Source organism: Hakea prostrata, chromosome 4, assembly GCF_041222555.1.
Source record: "Hakea prostrata isolate BN-2017 chromosome 4, UWA_Hpros_2, whole genome shotgun sequence".
NCBI lineage: Eukaryota > Viridiplantae > Streptophyta > Magnoliopsida > Proteales > Proteaceae > Hakea > Hakea prostrata.
In genome coordinates, this window is record NC_142603.1 from 10,860,821 (window position 1) to 10,882,279 (window position 21,459).

At 37.2% G+C, this 21,459-nt stretch overlaps 2 protein-coding genes and 1 pseudogene across 4 annotated transcripts; 2 read left to right on the forward strand and 1 right to left on the reverse strand.

Moving 5' to 3' along the window:
* The first annotated feature begins 6,385 nt into the window (after positions 1–6,385).
* Positions 6,386–9,550, forward strand: LOC149017825 (disease resistance protein At4g27190-like). The gene has a single exon (XM_089153815.1). It carries the CDS (start codon positions 6,386–6,388, stop codon positions 9,548–9,550), a length of 3,165 nt encoding a protein of 1,054 aa, XP_089009941.1.
* A 1,828-nt stretch (positions 9,551–11,378) lies between these two features.
* LOC149017826 (putative calcium-binding protein CML41 pseudogene) lies at positions 11,379–12,170 on the forward strand (annotated as a pseudogene).
* A 236-nt stretch (positions 12,171–12,406) lies between these two features.
* LOC149017827 (protein DA1-related 1-like) lies at positions 12,407–20,348 on the reverse strand. Of its 3 annotated transcripts, none has more exons than XM_089152154.1 (12): positions 20,136–20,348; positions 18,639–18,790; positions 18,166–18,256; positions 17,461–17,602; positions 16,731–16,851; positions 16,468–16,551; positions 15,416–15,535; positions 15,099–15,311; positions 14,914–14,976; positions 14,678–14,796; positions 13,051–13,109; positions 12,407–12,948 (listed from the first exon to the last, which is right to left on the reverse strand). In XM_089152154.1, the coding sequence occupies exons 2-12, from the start codon at positions 18,747–18,749 to the stop codon at positions 12,620–12,622; spliced, it is 1,452 nt and encodes a 483-aa protein (XP_089008280.1). In that variant the 5' UTR covers positions 18,750–18,790; positions 20,136–20,348; the 3' UTR covers positions 12,407–12,619. The 3 variants fall into 3 exon arrangements, with proteins under 3 accessions (XP_089008280.1, XP_089008281.1, XP_089008282.1); XM_089152155.1 differs by having other exon boundaries at positions 17,461–17,599; positions 20,136–20,347; XM_089152156.1 differs by lacking the exons at positions 18,639–18,790; positions 20,136–20,348 and adding an exon at positions 18,510–18,626.
* Between the last annotated feature and the right edge of the window lie 1,111 nt (positions 20,349–21,459).

Genomic DNA, 21,459 nt, shown 5'->3' on the forward strand with positions numbered 1-21,459 from the left:
GCATGAAACCATAACATAAATTAGCATATTAATTAGAATGGAAATTAGGGCATGAATATACAATTAAAGATTATAACTTTCCTATGGGAGAACTGGAAATCAGGTACTAGTTCTCCTCAAAGGACTTCCTAACAAATTGTACCTTTTCTAATAAAATCCACCTCTCACCTCTCCTTCTCCCTTGATGTTTTTTAATACCCATGTTAGTCTTCTATTTTTCTAATACAGTGGTTTTTCTCTTTTATATTGTAGTCGGTTCACATTGTTTGTCTCAAACTTACTCACTAAATCTCAAACATGAAATCAATATTTTTGTCTACTTTTCTCTTCCAATTTACCTCAAAGATGGCAGGAAATTTTACCCTTCAACCGAAAAGTATGACCTCGTTTTCAATCATTGTATTGTTTCTTTTATTTTTATTTTTTTTCAACGAAAAATTACAGCATTTCATTGGTAGTCTAACGAAAAAGGTGCTTAAGAAACGAGACCATATATATATATATATATATATATATATATATATATATATATATATATATATTTTTTGGGAGAATATACACAAACAATTTATAGTGATTTATTGAGAATAGGGCAAAAGGCATTGAGTTGTCACAACTAGCTAAAACCGCATTTCCCTTGTGTTGGTTTTCCGTACTAATTTTGTTGCTTGTGAGGAGTGACTTAGTCCATGTTTGGGATCTGAATATGAATCTTTTTCCATTCTTTGAACTTGATTGTTTTGTCGCCGTGTCAGTTTTCCGTTTTATTTTTCGTTGTCGGCAATTTCTTAGTCTGTGTTTCATATCTGAATTGAATTTTATTTGCCATTCCTAGAACTTTGATCGTTTGCTGAGGAAGGAGAGGAAGCATTGGACCAATGCTTCTTCCACAGAAGGACTTGTCCTTTCATTGGCTTCCTAATCATTTTCTCTTCAAGTTTTCCCAGTAAGTTGAAGGGAAGATAAGTCTTTTTTTTTTTTTGGGTGTTTATAGGTCGAAGAAGAGACGTTTCAAACTTAAAAATATTCAATATACGGTTATTTAAAGTTCACGTTTGATTTCATTTTTGTTTTTTTTAAGTTGATTTATTGGTTGATAAAATAGGAAAAATGCACCCTAGTTTGGTAGTTTAAGTAATAGTTTTGAACAAAATAATGCGAACTGACCCAATTTAAAAGAGAGAAACCGATATAACCAAAAAAAAAAAAAAAAAAACGATTGGATCAGCCAAATAAAGGGGTAACTTGGGCAGTTAAATAATATTAGGGGAAAAAAAGATGTGAGAGTTTAGTTTTTCAGGGGAATCAAATATGAAAGTTTGTGTCGGAGAATTTAATAAATAGCGTCTCTAAGTATAGGGCTCGTTTTAATCAAAATCAAACGGGCCATTTTTCTTTATGTGAAAAAACAGTTTTAAATAGTTGGGGGTAATGTCGACAATTATTGGTTGATGAATAATGGCTGCTTATATATCTTAATCCAGTGATTTTTTTTTAAAAAAAGACAGGTTATTTTTTATATATTGGGATCGAATTATCAATCTTTAGGCAGAATTGAACCCATGACCTATTCACTAAGGGATAACTTTAAGCAAAATTGAACCCGTGACCGAGTCACTAAGAGTTGTTGGTTGTACCAACCGACAAACCCTTTGATGGTAAATTTTGTGAACCTAATGTTTGAATGAAATTGAGATCCTTAGCTTACTGGAGTCAGACTGCTTTTCTCTCTGGTGACGCTGAGCGGCACTTCACCTACCACCGTTTGAAGCGGAAGACTCGCCTCTGTAGTCTCTCCGCCTCCTTTTGATCACCATCATCCTTCTTCCTCTGTTCTCCTCCCTCATCTACTCACCTCTCTTTGTTTTTTTGGTTTTTTCTCTTCACCTGCGTTGAACACCAAATCCGGTGTTTTCACTTTGCTCTTCAGCTCACCTCCCTCATCTGCCATCCTCATTCCTTTTCTCTCCTCCATTTCTCATCTGCTCACCTACTTCCTTTTCTCATCTGCTCACTCACCCAAATCTGTAGTTTTTTGGCTTTGATCTGTTGTTTTCCGGTCAATCTTTCTCATCCCCTCGCCTCACCTCTCTCCCACACTTCTATTCTCCCTTCTTCGGTTAAAAAATAAAAACCTCTCTAGTTGCGGCACTTATATTCTCCCCTTTTTCCGCTATTAAAAAAAAAATTCTCTGGTTGCAGCTACCTTTGGTGCATACTATAGAACAACTTCAATCTGAAAGTACAACTTCTTCTGCGGCGAGCTTGATAGGTACACCTCTACAGGCAGAGCCGATGGCAGGTCCGAACCTTCTCCACACTTTTGATGCTACCAACGCGACAACCGAACTTCTGTCCTTGTGGTGAGTTTTGTGTCAGCCCTTGAGGCGTGTTTTGTGTCCGCCCTTGTGGTGTGTAAGTTTCCGCTTTTGTGGTGTGTCTCCCCCTCTGTGGGTGTTGGTGTTTATATGGTGATGTATTTGTTACAGATTTCGTTCTAAGGGTTTATTGGGCTTGACCCATCCCTTAGCCTGTATTACCTTGTCTATTGCATGTACGACAGTTTGGTCAATTTTCTCTCCTTGGTTCAGACCAAACCTTGTGTTTTCATGCATCTATCTGTTGTATTTTTCCTGTCTTTTTGTGTCTGTATTTCTCTTAGTTCAGTGAATGAAGTGTTGTTTACTAAAAAAAAAAAATGAAACTGAGATGATATTTTTAAACAGACTCTTATGTTTTTCAAGATCCATAGCGCACACACACATATCAATATCTCCCCCCCCCCCCCAAAAAAAGAGAAAAGAACACAAAATACAGGGAAATTCCTGAGCTTGATTAAAACACCTTCAATTAATGGGGTTTGTAACATGCACGTCCACAGTTTTGGACAAAGTCCAAAAAATTTTCATCTCATCACGTTAGCTTAACTTACAAAATTATATTAACAAGAAAACAAATTTCTCTGGTTTGGAAGGCTATGTCCTTTGCAGATAGGATTATGGCCACTCTTCACTTTGTGGATGTTGAAATTATTTATCGCTAACTCCATGAGCTTTTCCTGCCTATTGAATGAAATTTCTTTGGCAAAAAAGAAAAAGGGCATTCTAGAAATGTATTTTTGATAATGAGAGTGGAGTTTGAGGACTTGCTGGATAGCCCACCAAAAAACAGTTTGTGGGGTTTCTTATTTTGAAAAAAGAAAAGAAAAAGAGAGTCAAAAACCATTTGATAAATTTGTTTTGCCAGTGGTGATTTTTGCAATATAAATTAAAATGTCGAAAAAATGTTTGCTTTGAAAAACACTTTTGATGCGACTGTACGTTGTTGCATATATTTTTCAAAGCAAAGGTTGGTTGTGGGTTAGGTTTAATCGAAATAATTTTAGTGAGGGGTATTAATGGAATTTGACATTCTTAACTATGGTGCCCTGCTAAAAAGCTCTTGTACCGTGATAGAACTCTTTCATTTGCTGCAGGAGCAAGATGAGAGTTGGAGTTGGCGATGGAGTTGCAGAAGTAGGATGAGAGATATTAAATCTGATTCCAGAAGCAAGTTTTATCAAATTTTAAAAAAAATGTTTCTACTTCCAAAAACACTCAAAATTTCTTTTGGTGTTAGTGAGTCATCAAACAAGAGGATAAAGTTTCCTCTTTATCCAAGTTGGAGTAAAACCCTATAAAAAAAATCCTTTCTACACCCTGGCAAAGGACAAGGCATCTCTTTTGGACAAATCCAAAAGCAATCCATGAAATCCAAGCAAAGCATATTCAAGCCAATTGATCCCTTTGAAACAAAATGAGCAAGGCATTATTGCTTGACATTGTTGAAAGCCATCCATGAGAATCCAAGCAAAGCAAGTTCAAATTGTCGGCACATAAGGTTATAAAACTCGATGAGAAAGGAATCACATGTCACCTGAAGTTTATGAAATCCCTCACAAGAGTTGGTTTCTCCCTAGAAAACTCCATTGCTCTGATTTCCCTCTACCAACTCAAACAAGTTCAGCATTGGTAAACAGGTAATTCTTTTTTCTTCTCATTTATCACTTCACTTTCACTTATTCATATAATGAAGCTAAAATTTTTTTGATAAGGCTTTTGGTGTTTTCGTTTTTAGGAAGGCATTTCTATTGACTAGTTACCTTATTTCAAAATGAATGTGGGGAAGATATAACATATTGATCTCCAAGGCTTTGTGAGTCTATACTTAAATGCTCTTCCTTTTTTACATCATTGCTTTTCCAAAGACTTTGTGAGTGAGCATACTTAATTCTTCTTCCATTGTTTATGTTAAATTTTTGTTCGCGCCTGCGTAGATGTCTATCCGCGTCAGGCGTGTTATTTTGAATTTGTATATTTTCTTTGTATTTTTCTTTAACTTGATGGTGATAATTGATATTTTTGCTCTAACATTAATTTTAATAACTTGTTATATTTTACATTCATGTTTGTTAGATAAATTTGCATATAGACCCCTAAATTTACAATTAATTACATTTATTATCCTTAAAAAAAAAAAAATTTGTAATATCAAATTTACTGTCATCCTTCCATTCTATTCTCTCTCCTCTCTCCTCTCTCCTCTCTACTCTCTCCTCTCTCCTTCCTCAGCCTTTTACCTCAGCTCGAACAGCACTGGCATCACTACCATCACATACTTTTATGCATCAATCTTGACGGGGAAGATAGTATAACAGGATTTCCTTAAACTAGGGAGTATTTTTAGATTAAATAATAATCTATAAGGGTTCTTCCTAGTTCTACCCATCAATTGGATAAATTCCTAGTTTTAAAATGGCACTGATTAGTACGAATTGCAACAGGGTTGAGAGAGAAAGCATTAGATAATTAGGAGGAACTAAAGCAGGGTTCTATCACATGCAGTCTTGAGGCACCAAAAATTTCACCTACACTTGTTCCTATGCTTGTCTAGTTGTCTATCTTGCTCTTTGCAGCTATCATCGGTATTAACATCCAGCTTCCCTCTTCTTCTTCTAATAATAATTCTTTGTTTCTATTATTATGTTTATGCCACTTATATTTTGAATTATATATCAATCAAATCTTTTTACAGTTATAAGGTTAAGTGATGAAGCAACATGCATTATATTTTTTAAATTCTAGATGTTACCCTTTTTTATTGCAAACCATTAAAATGAGACATAATTTTTTTCTATTATTTTATTAAATTTATTCTAATTATTTCTTTTACCCCGCCCAAAAAAAAAAAAAACTTCTTTTTGAGTAGTTTCTAAAGGGTTTCCTAAGAAAAATCAATTCACCCAAAAATTAATAATTTGGTGCAATCCAATCCATGACTTTTAAGAAAAAAAAGAGAGACATGTCCATATATATTGTATTGACTGTATCCAATATGAATATGTATCGACTAGCATCATATTGTATCATGGAATGCCCAAAAGAAACACTTTCTACTAACTCCCTTTAAACTAATTGATGAAGCATTGCTTGGTCATAAAGTCATCCATGGAGACTTAGACCTTGAGGAGGTTGACATTAGCAATCTGGCTTCAGGTTCATTGCTCTAAACCTTTGAGTTTATGAAATCTCCTACTAGATTGGTTTCTCTCTAGGTTCCTCTACTTTCCCTCCACCAACTCAAAAACAGGTAATTATAACATATATTGATCTCCAAAGCTTTGTGAGTCACCATAATTAATTGTTTCTTCCTTTGTTCCATATATTATATATATAATTGTTTTTCCAGTGCTTTGTGAATTGTGAGTCACCATACTTAATTCTTTCTTCCATTGTTTATGTTTTCTTGTTTCGTTACAATCACAAATTGTTAGGCATTTTCTATTAATATGGTTCATGACATGATTTTTGTCTTTTTTAAATTTACATGTCACATTGTTTTTTTTTTGGTAAAAATTTACATGTCACATTGACAACTCACTTTTTGTTTCAAGAAGGAAAAGATGAAGGGTAATATTGCTACATAATTATGTTACTTAATTGATCATCGCTTGTATGCGTAGGTTTTTTTTACAAGTATTATACCTAACTTATGTTTTAATATAGGCCATGGGACTGGGTATGACCCACAAATGGAATGGGTCTTATGCGAAAATCCACCAATTGTAGAGCCTAGTTTTATCTATAAATACTAGCTCAAAGTAACTGCTTAGATATCGAAACTAGATACTATAGGTGGAGTGTATCAAGCAAACCCTTTCCTTAAACCCTAACCCCTTAACAACGTTAAGATCACTACTTCCAGAGAGTCACATGCTATACACTATTTTTATTGGCAAGCATTTCTTTGCTATAACTTTTCTCACTTATCTTGTCCATGCAGGTCTGTGTAAGTTGCAACAGCTTGACTCAGATTTCAGAGTTCATTGTCATTTCATATCTAAGTCATGAACATAATAACGGAAGTTGTCAAGCTTTTAGTTCCTCCCTTTCTACTTCATCTTGGTTATCTTGTTCACTACAAGAGAAACATCGATGAACTCAAAAATGAAATGGAAAAACTTGGAAGAGTGAGAACAGACGTCCAACGGTCCGTGGAAGTCGATCAAAACAGAGGTCGAGTTACCAAAGAAGAGGTGAAAAATTGGTTAGCCAGAGTTGATGCTGCAGAAGGTGAGGTATCAAGGTTGCATGAAGAACTTGAAGCAAACAAGGGATGCCTCACTTGCAATGTTCATTATCGAGTGGGTAAAGTATCAAAGAGCAAGATCGATGAAATAAAAAATCTCCAAAGTGAAGGTCAATTTGGTGTCGTTTCAATTCCTCCTCCACCTCCTCCTGGTATTGAATTCATGAACACCCATGATTTTCAACTTTATGCACCCACCGAATCGGCCATGAAGCAAATCGTGGAGGCATTGGAGGACAAGAAGCTTAACCTAATCGGAGTTTATGGAATGGGAGGGGTCGGGAAAACGACCTTGGTCCAAGAAACCGCTAAGCAATTGAAAAAAAAAGGGGTCTTTGATCGAGTCGTTGTGGCCACCGTGTCTCAGAAGTGCATTTTGACAGAGATTCAACGTGAAATTGCAGAGAAATTAGGTTTGAAACTTAAGGAGAAGAACGAATCTGCAAGAGCAAGCCGTTTGTTGCAAAGATTGGAGAAGGAGAAACGAATTCTCATAGTCTTGGACGATCTATGGGAACCACTGGAATTAATCAAAGTTGGAATTCCTTATAGCCATGGGGACGGATTGGATGGCAAAGGCAACGATGGAACGGAATGCAGCTGCAGCATCATTATCACAACGAGGAGCCAAGAAGTCTGCAATCAAATGCGGACCCAATCCACTGTGGAAGTGAAGGTGTTGCCTGAAGCAGATGCGTGGCAATTATTCAGAAGGAGTGCAGGTGGTCGTGTGGATTCTCCAGAACTATATTATGTGGCTGCCGAAGTGGTTAGAGGATGTGGGGGTTTGCCAGTGGCACTCGTTACAATTGGAAGGTCATTGCGAGATAAGGACTTGCAGATATGGCAGGATGCAGCTTCCCAACTGAAGATATCAACAATCTCAACCTCAACAATTCCCGGCATGGAAGAAAGAGTATTCTCCTCCATAAAATTGAGCTATGATTATCTCAGAAGCAGGGAAGAAAAACTTTGTTTCTTGTTATGTTGTTTATTTCCAGAAGATCGTCTCATTGGGGAAGATGAATTGTTTCCTTTTGTGTGGGGTGAAGAGGTATTTGAAGATATTGAAACCCTCAGAAAAGCAAGGGATAGATTGCATACAGTGCTTGACATGCTTAAACGGTCTTGCTTGTTGTTAAATGTTGAAGACGAATACGAAAATCGAAGTGGCGTTAAGATGCATGACATCGTACGAGATGTGGCCATATGGATTGCGTCTCAAGAAGAACATGGTTTTGTTGTAAAAGCCAGAGGAGGATTGGGTCAGTGGCCGGATTTGAAGAAAACAAGAAGTAAATGCAAGCGCCTCTCACTAATGGAAAATATAATCACGAGACTTCCTGAACAAATGCCGAGTTGTCCCCACCTCACGACCTTATCTTTACGAGGTCAAGAATATCCACGCTTACAGGACATCTCTAGTGGATGTTTTGAGGGTATGAAGTCGCTCAAGGTGCTAGATCTCAGTCTCAATGGGATTCGTTCCATACCATCGTCGTCACCAGTCTCTTCATGGTTCAAAGAGCTTCGAGTGTTACTTCTAGATGGTAATCCGGTAGAAGATATTTCATCGTTTGGGAACATGGAGAATCTTGAAATCCTTAGTCTTTCTAAATGCAATATAGAGACTTTACCCCAAGAGATGATCAGCTGGGGAGGAATGACAAATCTTAAGTCGTTGAATTTGTCAGGAAACCGTAGATTGATTATTCCCTCAGGAGTTGTGTCGAGGCTATCTCGCTTGGAAGAACTCCACTTGTTGGTGAGCTTTAAGGGGTGGGAAGCAGAAGAAGAAGAAGAAGAAGATGGACCAATTAATACGGGGGGCGGGGGGGCGGCTCGTTTGTCTGAGTTGGCATCCTTGCGTTGTTTGAGCATGCTTGAAATAGAGGTACCGAACATACAACTTCTAATCAACATTAATTCTGGAGCACTACCACTAGTATCAAACCTGTCACGATTTTCTATATGGTTGGGTGAGAGACCCAATAAGTTTTGGGGCCAATTCTTTTTACATGAACGTAAATCCAACGGTGGGAATGGAATGGTTTGTTACGATATTACACTCCCGGTTCCTAACGAATGGGTCGGCAAGTTGTTGGAACGAACAGAGCAGCTACATATCCAAAAGTGCCGTGGTGCGGCCCCGGGAAAGAGCATTTATCCAGGATATTTCATTGGAGAATCCGGAGGAGGAGGAAAATCGAATGGTTTAAACAACTTGCGCTTTCTCGATGTTTTTGATGTCTCGGATGTGGAGTATTTTTTGAGTAGTAGTAGTAGTAGTAGTAGTGTTGATCGGGTAGAGCAAGTTGTCCCATTCAAAAGGTTGGAAGAATTGAATCTATTTCGTCTAAAACAGTTGAAGAAAATCTATCATGGCCATGGCCATGGCCGGCCTTCCCCTTCCCTGAAGGGATGCTTGGAGAACCTGACGGTCCTGCGTGTTCAAGGATGTGATGCGTTGAAGCACATCTGTCCGATGAGTGTGGTAGCAGCTGATCAAGGTTTCTTCTCACAACTTGAATTTTTAACAATCGCTGACTGCAATGCTTTAGAGGAATTATTTGCAGATGCTACTACTAGTAGTAGTAATGCTGAACATGGAGCAAGCGAGAGCAGCAACAACTCAGTACTCCTGGAGTTTCCTCGGTTAAGGAAACTAGAATTAGTCGGATTGCCCAACTTCTCAGCAATATGCAGAGGGGTATCAACATTTGGGAATTATTCTTTCCCAGTCTGTGAAAGATTGGTCATTCTCCAATGCCCCAAGTTGAAAAGACTACCCCTAAGTCTGGAGAGCCCAACAAGGCTAAGCTCGATACAAGTAGAAAAAAGATGGTTCAACCAGTTGGAATGGAATGATCCAAGTGAAAAGCAGCTCCTTCTACAAAGGGTGAAGGTAACTTACTACTTATGAATGTAGTTAGTTAATGAGTCAGTTAGTTATTCAATATATATATATATATATATATATAATTGTCTGTCTTAACTTCTTCTTCTTCTTCAATTCATTCTTTTGACACAGTTGTATTTTTTCAATTCACAAACATCCATGCATGATCCGTCCAACAGGTTCAGTTTTTATGAGAAGATTCGAAAATGAGACGAGCTGATTTGGGAATTAGTTGCAACAGCAACGGCAACAGAGAGGTTAGTTAATACGTACTTAATACGTACCCATTAATTAATTAACTTTCATTCGGAACCGATCGAAAGGAAAAGTCCGATGGATCGAGTAATTAATTAATTGGAGTTTTTTTTTTTTTCGGTAAAATTAATTGGAGCATTTCTTTACTTTACTTTACTTTAGTATGTAAATGTACAACAGCTGATTTCTGATACATGTCATTTTACTTTACTTGTCAGGAAGGCGGGCTTGTTCAATGGAAAGATGTTGCACACATTTTTTTTTTTTTTTGCCCAACGACTACTAATTAAAGATGGTGGCTTTAATTTTCGATTCTGTATGTGTTTATGTGTATCTCAGTGTGTTATTTATTTATTATTTATCTTTTATGTGTGTATGTGTGATGGTGCAAAAACCTCACTCAACCTACAACTACTGAACATATTGTTTAATTTATTGATTATTTTTACACATGTATGTTGTAATTAAAATGTATGGTGCAAAACCTCAACAAATTCACATTACAACAATTGTTACTTTATTTTTTTGATTTTAATCTGATCTGTTTTATTTGTTGGTATAGTTAGAATATAAAATTAATAATTGAAAGTTAAAGCACTATATATGAAGTTGCTTTAAATGCTAGTCTTGTCTCCCTGTTGACTGTTGTTGGTTGCAACTTGCAAGTAGACGATCATCTCAACTTTTGTAGCGTGCGATCGATTTCTGTCGATCCTTTTGTGTACATGTTATTTAATTTATTATTTATTTTTACACATTTAATTGTATTTATATAATATATTGTCATTAAACGGTGGAAAATTCAACAAATTCACATTTCGACTCCTTACTTTATTCTTCTGGTTTTAGTCTGATGCTAGCTGGCTTGCAATTTTGTTTTAATTGTTGGCCCAGTTAAAATATAAAATTTATAGTTGAAAATTAAACAACTATGAGATTGATGAGCCAAAAGCAAATTAATTAACACAAAATGTTAATTTGTAATGTCTATGTCAAGTAGCCCATTGCAGACTTTGCAGTTCGATTAGGTCCAATAGAGCTCCAAATGAATTAAGAATCACTCATCATCCAACCGTTAAACATGGAAGAAAATTGTCTCTAGTTAGTTCTTATTCTATACTATGCAAGAGAATTGAATCTCATTAGAAGGAAGCTTGCTACACAAGCTGATCTTACATAACTTGACTGAAATCCATGAGTAGACACGCTTGAATTGTTTGGCTTACGCTTTTAAAACTCGAGTCTAGTTCTCTACCCTAGCACTCTGCTAACCTGCAGAATGATGTTTTGGGGGAGTTAAAAATATCTTGAGTCACACCTCAGGTGATGTTTAAATATAAGGAGAAAACTTCGACCCAAGAGAGTCAAACTGACAAACTCTTAACCTCTTGCTTAATGAGGTATTGATCTTTCCAAATTCTGTTTTAAAATCAAAGATTAGGAAGTTGCCATGCAGCTCTTCTCAGTCCCAAGTCATTCTTTTTTGTTAAAATCAGCCCCCAAGTCTTTCTCTGTTTCTCTTACGCAGCTTCTTTGCTATTCTTCCCAACTTCTTCTTTCCCCAAGAACGTAAAGTCTCTGAAAAGCATTTCCAATAATGACTCCATGGTTATCCACCACCCTGACGTACGTCTGCATCCTCTCCCCATGGTTTCGACTGTCAAGTCTCCATAAATTCGATCCATATATTATTTCCTTGCGAAGAAACACACACCCTTTGGCCTTATTCTCACCATGTCAACGACTACCAATTCCAAGCCGGCCACCGCCGTCATCATCTAAATGGTTCTCCAACAAGAGCTTCAAGCCCAGCCTCCCCTGCTTTCGTTCTTCCAAAAGTCCAACATTTCAAGTCCAAAGAACAACCCACGCTCTCCAAGAGGGATCGAGTACTGCTAGTGCTGCTGGTGGTACAGCATTAATGTGATGTCACCCAGAGATCGATCAAGAAAGGACCAACTAAGAGATGTATATGGTTGCTTTGACAGTGATGGTGATGGGAAGATCTCTGGTTTTGGAACTCAGATCCTACTTTGCATCCATAGGAGAGTACATATCTCAAGAACAGGGTCAGGGTGTGATTGATGACCTTGACATAGATGCAGACAATTTGAAGGACTTGGAAGATTTTGTTCGGTTGACGGAACATGATGATCAAGGTGGGGATGAAAGATGAAGATCTCAGAAGAGTTTTTGAGATGTTTTGAAGTGGAGAAGGGTTCTGGTTGCATTACTTCCAAGGGCTTGCAGAGGATGTTTAGTCGCCTTGGGGATGAAAGATCCTTAATTTGATGAATGCAAAGCCATGATTCAGAAATTCAACCTCGATGGCAATGGAATGCCTGATTTCCATGAATTTAATCAGATGATGGCTTTAAACAATCTCTAAGTCCTTTTGTCTGTTCATCTGTTGTGCCATGCCTGGATTTATTTGTTGTTTCTTTTGTTGAAGCCTTTAAATAGGTAGAATTTGCTACTGGAATTAGGCACAACCAACAAGAACACATGCCTTGGGAGGGATGTGCAGTCCCCGGAACTCAAAGAGACAGCAACAAGAACACATGCCTAATTTCTTATGATAAAATTATGAGTTCAGGAGTAGAAAGTGTAGCAAGGGAAGGAAAGTAAGGAAAGTAAAATGGTATAATATTGAAATTATTTTAAACATTTGGCATTAGTTTATAATCTAAGGAGATTGGTTCTATTCTATTTTGACACACATCATCCTTAAAGACTGAAGTATAATATGATATGATATGTCCAAGCAACTTCCCCATGAAAAGGAAGGGAAGGGAAGGGAAATGAAAGACCATATAACAGATGAATCAACGCCCTTAACTATGGAAAGCTACCTGTCAGCCGTATATGGTCAAGGGTCCTCCGCAAACTGTATTCCAACACTGCCTTGTTACCGGCTCTGAACCCATTCCCATATGCTGATGAGGTATCTGTTTCAATTTGGTTTTTGAAAAAATTCCCAAGCTTTTTCTCAAATTGAGACCTTGTTCCTTTCTTTGATGATGTAGGAGCCGGCGATGAGGATGAGGATGACGACGATGATGAAGCCACATTACTACCCGAACCTGATATGATCTCTGAGTCTAACCACATGTGAGCCAGTACCTGGCAGATGCCCTCTTCAACCTCTGGACTGAGATTGCGGTAGCCTATCAAAGAAATATTTTAGCAACAAACAAAACCCACTAAGAATCCAAAGGGAGAATTAACATAAACTTAAAAGGTGACAACAATGGTAGCACTGGGAGCACCATTAAGCCTTAGCCACGCATGCATCATCTCATGAGCCAGGATTGAACCAGTCAGTAATCTGTGTGCAGAGAGAACCTTGGTCATGTATCAACAAGTCATCCCACAATAAGCAAATAATACAGATTCAAGAACCAATACTACTATACAATGTATTTTCTCCACTGCTTCACATAAGAGCGCTTTGCAGCTCTGGCTTAGAATTAAACCACTACCCAAGAGAACGCCAGAGAAAGAAAGAAAGAAATAAAGCTGGTTAGATGCATGTGCTTACACTAATATATGCATACTTGAGACCCCCAGAGTTTAGCAGCTACTGTTTTTCCAACACTTCAAGCTTAGCATCTATAGCCATCATCAAATTAAAAAGCATGGAACAAACTAAAATTCTTTTCATTATTCACTCAGAAAAAGACAAACTTTACTCGTTTCATGATATTTTTTTTAACAGAATTTTTCGACGCTTCAATAAATATTTTTAAGTTTTTTTTTCCAATTATTTTTACAAAGAAGGATGTCTAAAAAATCTTCTGCTTTCAAAGCATTTACTGACATTAAAATTAAAAACTCAGCATTACATGGACTGGATGGAGTTGGTTACGTGGATCCTTTCTCTCCAATCAACTTTTTAAGATCATACTTGATACAAGGGCTGAAAAATGCATGTCTTTCCACACCACTTCTTCTAAAGGTTATTTTACATCTGACAATCTCTTTTAGTTCCTTCAACTGAATCATATACTCCTCCATACCGGAGAATTTAAATGGCCTCCACAGAACATGACCATGCCTCCTCAAAAGACTCTCTTGTAGCTTATCATGTATCCAAGCTAATTCCAATTCCCAAACCATCTCTAATACGATAGTTCTTACTTTATCCTTCATAGTTTTGCCACTCATCCATCTCAAACATCCTCATCTCCACTAAATTGAGTTTAACTATATGATGCTTCATCACTGCCAGGAAGTCCATAACATACATTAGAAACAGCCAAGTGATTGTTCTATAATTTTTCTTATTAAGTTTTAAAGGGATATGCAGATCACCCAATACTCAAGATGCAAATGTTCACTATATATTGGTCATCTTTCGGTCATCTGAAAAACCGACAGACCAAAAGAAAGAATTACATTCATGTTTTTAAATTTTACTTTCATTTTTGTTGGTCAAACTGCAGAAGAGGATTGAATTTCAAGAAATTAAATGCAACAGGCAAAACTATTCAAACAGACTTTCTGAAATTCAAATAATATCAATGTCTTCTACTCCTTTCCCACAGCCCTAATTTAAAACTTAATAAAGAAAATCCCTTGTGATGATGTGATTAGTGTCTGCTGCCAACTATCCAAGGACCAATAACAAAACGGCATTTAAAAGGTAAACTGCTTATAAGAAAGCAATTGTACAATAGAACTTTATAGAGGAAGAGGGAAGAGAAAAAGAAGAAAGGAGGTCATGAAAGCACCCAAAATAGCCCCCTAAAACCATAAAACTATTATTATGTTAAGCTATAATAATAGCTAAATGCTCTTTCATAAAAGCAGCATACTTTTGCAATAGATGCTGAGCCAAAGGATGACCTAGGAAATAATCACATGGTGAAAATAATGAATAGCTAAAAAAAATACCTTGGGAGACCATACAAAACCAGAATTGCAGTCACTTCGCATTGGCGGGTCAGTCTATATGGCTCCGTTATCATGTCAATGATGCGGTTTCCTACTCCAAATCTTGGCCTCCTCAAAATCTGGTTTTACAAGGAATAAACAGAACAAACATTGCATTATCAATGCGTGAAACATATCCAAGAGAGCACACAAGACCCAGGTTTTCAAGAGTAACAACAGAGAATCGTCCTTCTTACAGTGCTGATAGTTTGTTCCTCTGACAGGCAGAGCCCTCTAGTTTCAGGCAAGTGATGATGACCCTGTGCACAACAAAGAAATAAGAAAAAGAAATTTAAAGGAATTTAATAGTCAAACAAAAAATAGGACATCAAACTCTTTTATTTCAAAAGCAACTTGAGAGGAGGAACTCATATTTACTTACATTCTTTTCTCCCTCCATGGCTTCATTTAGTGCCTGCTTCTCAACCAGCAGTAGTGGAATTTGCTGCACTACTTTCATATTCAGTCCTTCATAAAACTCTTGTATGTCAATGTAGAGGGGTTGGCATTCATTAGTATCCATAATAGATGAATCCAGGCACTCCAGGCAGAGCTTCCGACCATCATCTAGGGTGACGTACCTTGTGTCTCTTGGCTGCAAATCAAGGGTAGATTCTATATTAATTTGTTTCAAACACATGGAAATTTAATTTCTTGAACTAGGAATCAATCTTTACAAAGATAGTACTTCACACCAACCTCCATCCTTTCACAACTACAGCACCGGGGAGTTCCATCATGCTCATGCGATGGGCAATACTTTTGTTCCCAGAAAGGATGTAGCCTAAACTCAATTAGACCCACAGCATTTGTTGGAATCTGGAAAAAATTATCCAAAACAGCCACAGGCTAAGAGTAAGTAGGAAATATTCAGAACAAACCAACGTCAACAAGGTAGTTCCACCCTGCCCACCATGAAAATAAATTCTCAATAAGTACTGACTTCTAATATTGGAGGAAGTACATAAATGAATTTGGTTCTCAATTCCTGCTTTACTCATATCTTAATGCCCAAAACCAGTTTGATCACCCACTCCAATGTATCATTTAGTACACTCTAAACTATGTGAAAAGCATCATTTCATATCATCTAAAAAATATTCTAAATAAATTTATATTTAGATATTAAAGTGTATTGCCAATAGCAATTTCAACAAAAGGAATATTCTGTTTTCCCTGGGGTTGGGATATATTTACATACCACCATTGAATGTTTTGGAGGATAAACTTTCACCTTCTGGTGGATCATCATGTCAATTTCACATCTCACACCGCATCTCCATTGACATATATTGCCCATAGCACCTTGTTAGAATCTCAATCACAGTTCACTTTACCTTGTAAGTGTGGAAATTAAGCTTCATTTGGTTGTAAGCACGTAAATAAAAATAATTAAATTCATTTTTATGACTTTCACGTTTCAACCATTTTGTACAATAGTTTTGTCTTCGTATATTTACTAAAGTGGGACCATGTAATATAGTGAGACCATGAGGCACCATCCACTTCAGCTTCTTGAGGTCCCAATAACCAATCCAACACCTTTGCTTTTTGAGTCACCAGTGGAAACTAATAAAATATTCTTGTTCACATCCCTGAGTGATGAACAATGCAACTAATTTTCTTTTTGTTGGGTTTTTTGTTTCTCGGGGGATGGCCGAGGTGGTGGGGGGAAAGAAGGGGGAGAGGAAGGAGGATGGAGAACCTAGAGACTCAGGATAGTATGATCATGTAACAAGAACAGTACTTACAGAGTGCTTACAAACATCACATTTTGGGTGGTAGTGCTCCCTGTAGCAGGATTTGTGACAAGGGTAATTCTCAAACACTGAGAACTACACAACGAAAAAAGAAAGAATAATTAGCTAAACAATAAAAATTAGAGGAAAAAAATTTTATTTTTACTATTTTATTGGTACAACAAACTAAAGCAAAAGAATCAGCCAAACTATTAAATAATTCTGTTTTTCACTTATGATTTAACCAGGACAGAAATCTAAACTAGTTGACCCACCTCATAATCCGAAATAGGTAGGTTGCAAGCATGACAACGGAAGCATCCTGGGTGCCAAAACTTATTCATGCAGCTCAAATATCGTCCATGGCCAATCTCTGTGTTGCAACCAGCACAAATTCTACACAAATTAGTTTAATAACCAGATCAGTTTCAGATGGGATGTCTGCGCAGGAATATGAGAGACAATTACCTTACATAACAGAACTAGAATCCAAAGAATAAGCCTTACCGATACACAAGGATGACACAAAGACCTAATCAGTAAACACTAATTAACAAAAGATTATTGAGTTTTCAACTCAATCAGCAAGCTCTATCCAACCTTCCCAACAAGAGAAGAATTTGATGGATGAGAACACCCTTCATTGGGTCTTGATTGCCTCAATCCAGAAGATTTCCTTTTCCAACAATTATGTCCACTTGTATCAACTAACTTTATTCTGCTATGATATTCCTTGGGTGTTAGATGCATGTTTATCAGGTATACTTGTAGGGGAAAACCACAACTCCAAATATATAACCTAAATTCATACATGCAAGTGGCAATATATATTGGCATGAATTCAGATTCATATATTATGAGAAACACAGACAATCAACTTGCATGACATAAAACAACAATTTTGAAACTGAAGCAAAGATATAAATATATGATTACTAACAGAACCAAAAGCAACTGTTTCAGATTAACAGAAATTAGGTCAGACCTGATCTAAGAACAACATACCTGAACCCAGTCGAAAAGGGGAAGGGTATAGGCTGAAACATATTTCCACTCCCATAACGTGGAGGAGATTCCACAAACAAACTTTCTTGCAGTGCTCTAGCCAGCTGCTCATCTTCCTCCAAAGGAGATCTACCACTATCTACTAAGATAAGCAAAAATAGACAGTGAAAGAAGTTTAGTACTCAAAAGGAAAACATGAGCATCATAACAGTACAGAACATAGTTATAACTTTAGTTATAAATACTCTGCCAAGAGCCAGACTTCAGGTCCAACACCTGAGCTAATGAATGATGAACGGAAAGAACATAAGCATTCCTAAGAAGAAAGGAGTGAAGATCCCAACTGAAGGAGATAGAAGAGAGAGACTAGGCCTTGAAGCTAGTATGATCTCAGATAGAGCCTACCGTAGGGCAAGGATCCATGTTAATCTGAGTTCTACTGACTTGCTGTGCTATGCCTCTTTCCTCTTACTTTTATCTTTCATCTTTCTTTTGAGTTTCCATCTTTCAATTGTCATTTCCCACTCCATTTTTGTCCCTCTCTTCATTACCCTTTATCATCTAGAACTCAGTTTCCTCCACTTTGAATTGTTTGGATACGTGAAGCCAACCCCATTAGTTGGGGATAAAGCTGAGTTTGTCATCCAAAAGGAATTAAAAAGATCGGAGAAAACAATCAGTGACAACTGAAGAGACGTGACTCACCAATCACATTTTTTCCCTTCTGCTCTTCTTCTGAAAGGGAAAGTGCAATGGCATGATCTATGTCTTCATTGTCACAATCCGACCACACATCCTACATCAAGTTACCCAGAAATAAGTAAAGAAGTCGAAAATTTTGGCAGAAGACAACACCAGAAAGCTGGAATAAGAGAGAGATAGAGAGAGAGATAGAGAGAGAGGGACTGGATCATTGTCAACGTGTTCTAGCATCTAACCAAGGATACGGGGAGAAACAGAACACGAAAATGCCCCAAGGTTGCAGGGAGAGGAGAAGGTGGTGGGCGCATGCAACAACTGAAATTCATATATCTCAGCCTCAAAGTTACCTCAAATTCAATATCAACTAACTTGGGATTTAAAAAAACAGAGTATTGCTTTTCAGCTATACCTGCAACCATCAAGCCAACTCAAAGACAGACAAAAGAATCTCAACAAGGAGCAATAACTTAAATTACCACTGAACTAGAAGGTTCCTTCCAAACGTTGTCATCCCCATATCTGCCAAGATATTGCCCTTCTGAGATTTTATGGCTGGAGCCTTTCAAAATTTTGTTTAGCCAACCCATAAGGTTAGATGCTATTTGCTCATGCTCTGACAAAATCTTTCCTGCATAGCACTTATCCTTTTAAAGAAAAATAATTTCAAGTACAGAAAGGAAATGTCTATGAAACACAGAGAGGGATGTATCATTTATGCTATGGTAGCAACTCTACAGATATTTATAGTTGTACCAATTATCAGGATTGGAAAGAAGAGAAAATAAATGTTAAATGCAAAACAAATTTATATATACATAAAAAAATATATATAAAGAAAAGAAGGTTAGCAATATGCAATTAATCACTGAGGAAAAATCCCCTATATAAGATTTGCAGAAGCATGAAGAATATTCACATCTAGAACAAGTTAAAAGAATTTTTAAAAAAAAAAAAATCAAAGGATTCAAGGTCAGTATTCAACATAGACCTTCATTAGTGCACCTAATTCTCAACTGTATACATGGTCAACATACCATCAACCACATACCATTCTGATGCCATACAACCAGAAACACTATACAGGTATGATGCCTTAATTAGTGTCTGCAGAAAAGTTACCATTATTTTTTGAGACTATCATTAAATGAGTTGTCGTCTGATCCTTCCTTCTAAACCGGTAGACTAAGATGCAACCACTCCTCCCCCCACCCCACCCCCAACAAAAAAAAAAGCCACCTTAAGGGAAGAACAAAAATTCAAAATACTCAAATCTAGTCAATCTACCGGTAGAGACCCAGAAGCAATAGACACTGTTCAGGCTGTGAGGATATCCACACATAATTAGACCAAACTGTGATTCAAATTGAGAGGATATCCCAACCCAATAAAAACATATGGACTGCTACCCATTATTCAGAGAATAGAACTGGATATCTACCAGACAAAAAGTAGTCCAACTCCATTGTTGCGATTAAATGTTGTTCATGGTATCTAACTTCTATCAGCTTCTACTAATTAACTGGGATATGAGAATTCTCGGTGAAAAGGACACAATTGAACTCCGTCGACACTCACTCACTCACTTTAAACAGATAGAGAATCTCAAAACCAGATGAAGCAGAAGGTACCAGATCAAATAAAGTTCCGGAGATACTTCAAAGGATTGGAAGCATGAAGAACATTCACAAAAGATATTCCTTACCACTGAACTCGATGATCCAAACAATAATCTAATATAAGAATCTACCAGAGAAAGGCGAGAAAAGAAAAAGAAAGAAAGCTCAGAAGATGACGGAAAAATAAAACATTAAAAATTCCCTCGTTTCTCACATACATTTCTCCAAGCATCATATCAGTGAATCAAATTCAATACAAAAAGAGATGAAGCAGTACTTAAATTTCACGCGAATACAGCTCAATAGGGATTACGAAATTAAAAGCAGACCCGCAGCTTCTATTTCCTCGTTACGTACCTTTGAAAACCCAAAATAAATCGGAGCAAAACCATCTGGGTACTCCGCATTTCTATCATTTTGGAGTCCCTTTTGCATGTGGGTCCATACCTTTCTCCAGAAGAAACCGAAACTCGTCCTGATACAAGTGCAATAGGAGAACCATTGAACTTTAAAAACCCAATTTCTGGACTCTGTACTCTCTCTCTCTACCTAGTTCAAACAGATGTGAAAGGGAAAGAGAAAAAGAGTTTCTGGAAGGACGAAACCTTGATCTTTTGAGAAATGCGAAAGGACACCTACCTTGCAAAACAAACATCGGAGGAAAAAGTGGGAAAAAAAGAGGGGAAAAAAATCAACACTGTAGAGTAAGATTCTCATCCAAACCACCATAAAAATTTAACCCAGAAACGGAAAATTCTATTCAAAAATCAATCTCACCGTCACTCTTTGAGCCATGACTCTTTAACATGGGTGCTTCCTCTAATTTGTCTTGTCTGTAGAGAATTCATATGAAGTCAATGGAACTCAACTGTTTTACCCTCCAATAACTGGGCAAATGGCAACCGCTAATACACTGTTCTTTGAAGCAGGTGAGGTGAATAACTAACAGTGATCAGTGTGGTGCCACTTGCAAACCACACCAAATCCAAATACGATTTCTCTGACTACTACAATTCACACATAAAGACGATTTCTCCAATGACGTCAGTTCACACTGACCAAATGACTTATGAGCAACACCTTGGATTTTTCCCCATTATCTAATTCACTCGGAAAAATCAGATTGTAGAAATAAATTTCTAGGGTTTTTTTTAATCTTCAAAAGGTAGAAGTGGAACTTGATTTGCCGTTAAAGGTGGAAGACAACTAGACAAGTTTAGTTTTTGGACTTGAAGGCGGCGCGCGGCTGTATCTTTATTAATTTTTGAACCAGACAATCAGCTTCGGAGGAGATTAGAAATCTTACTTTCAGAGGGGGAGCAGATCTGTTTTGTAGAAATGGCTTATGGCTGCCTCCGTGCCGTGAATCGATGCTCCATGCCTCCATGCGTCTCAATCGTTATCAAGATCACTTCTTTCAGAGTGGGCCGGTGAAATGGATTTCTGAATACTGACTAGATCCATCACTGGTAAGCTAATCAGGGAATTTCTCTGGTGGGGTCTCTTTTTTTTGTACCATTAAGAAGAAACCATCATGATAAGGAAAGAAAATTAACATGCGTTTGAAAGCAACAGTTTTTTTCTCACTATTAACATTGAAAGCAATTTTGATACAAGTGTGAAAGCTCACATCCTGATAAGTAGAAGAAAAATTAGGAAGCATTTGATTATAGTCACATAG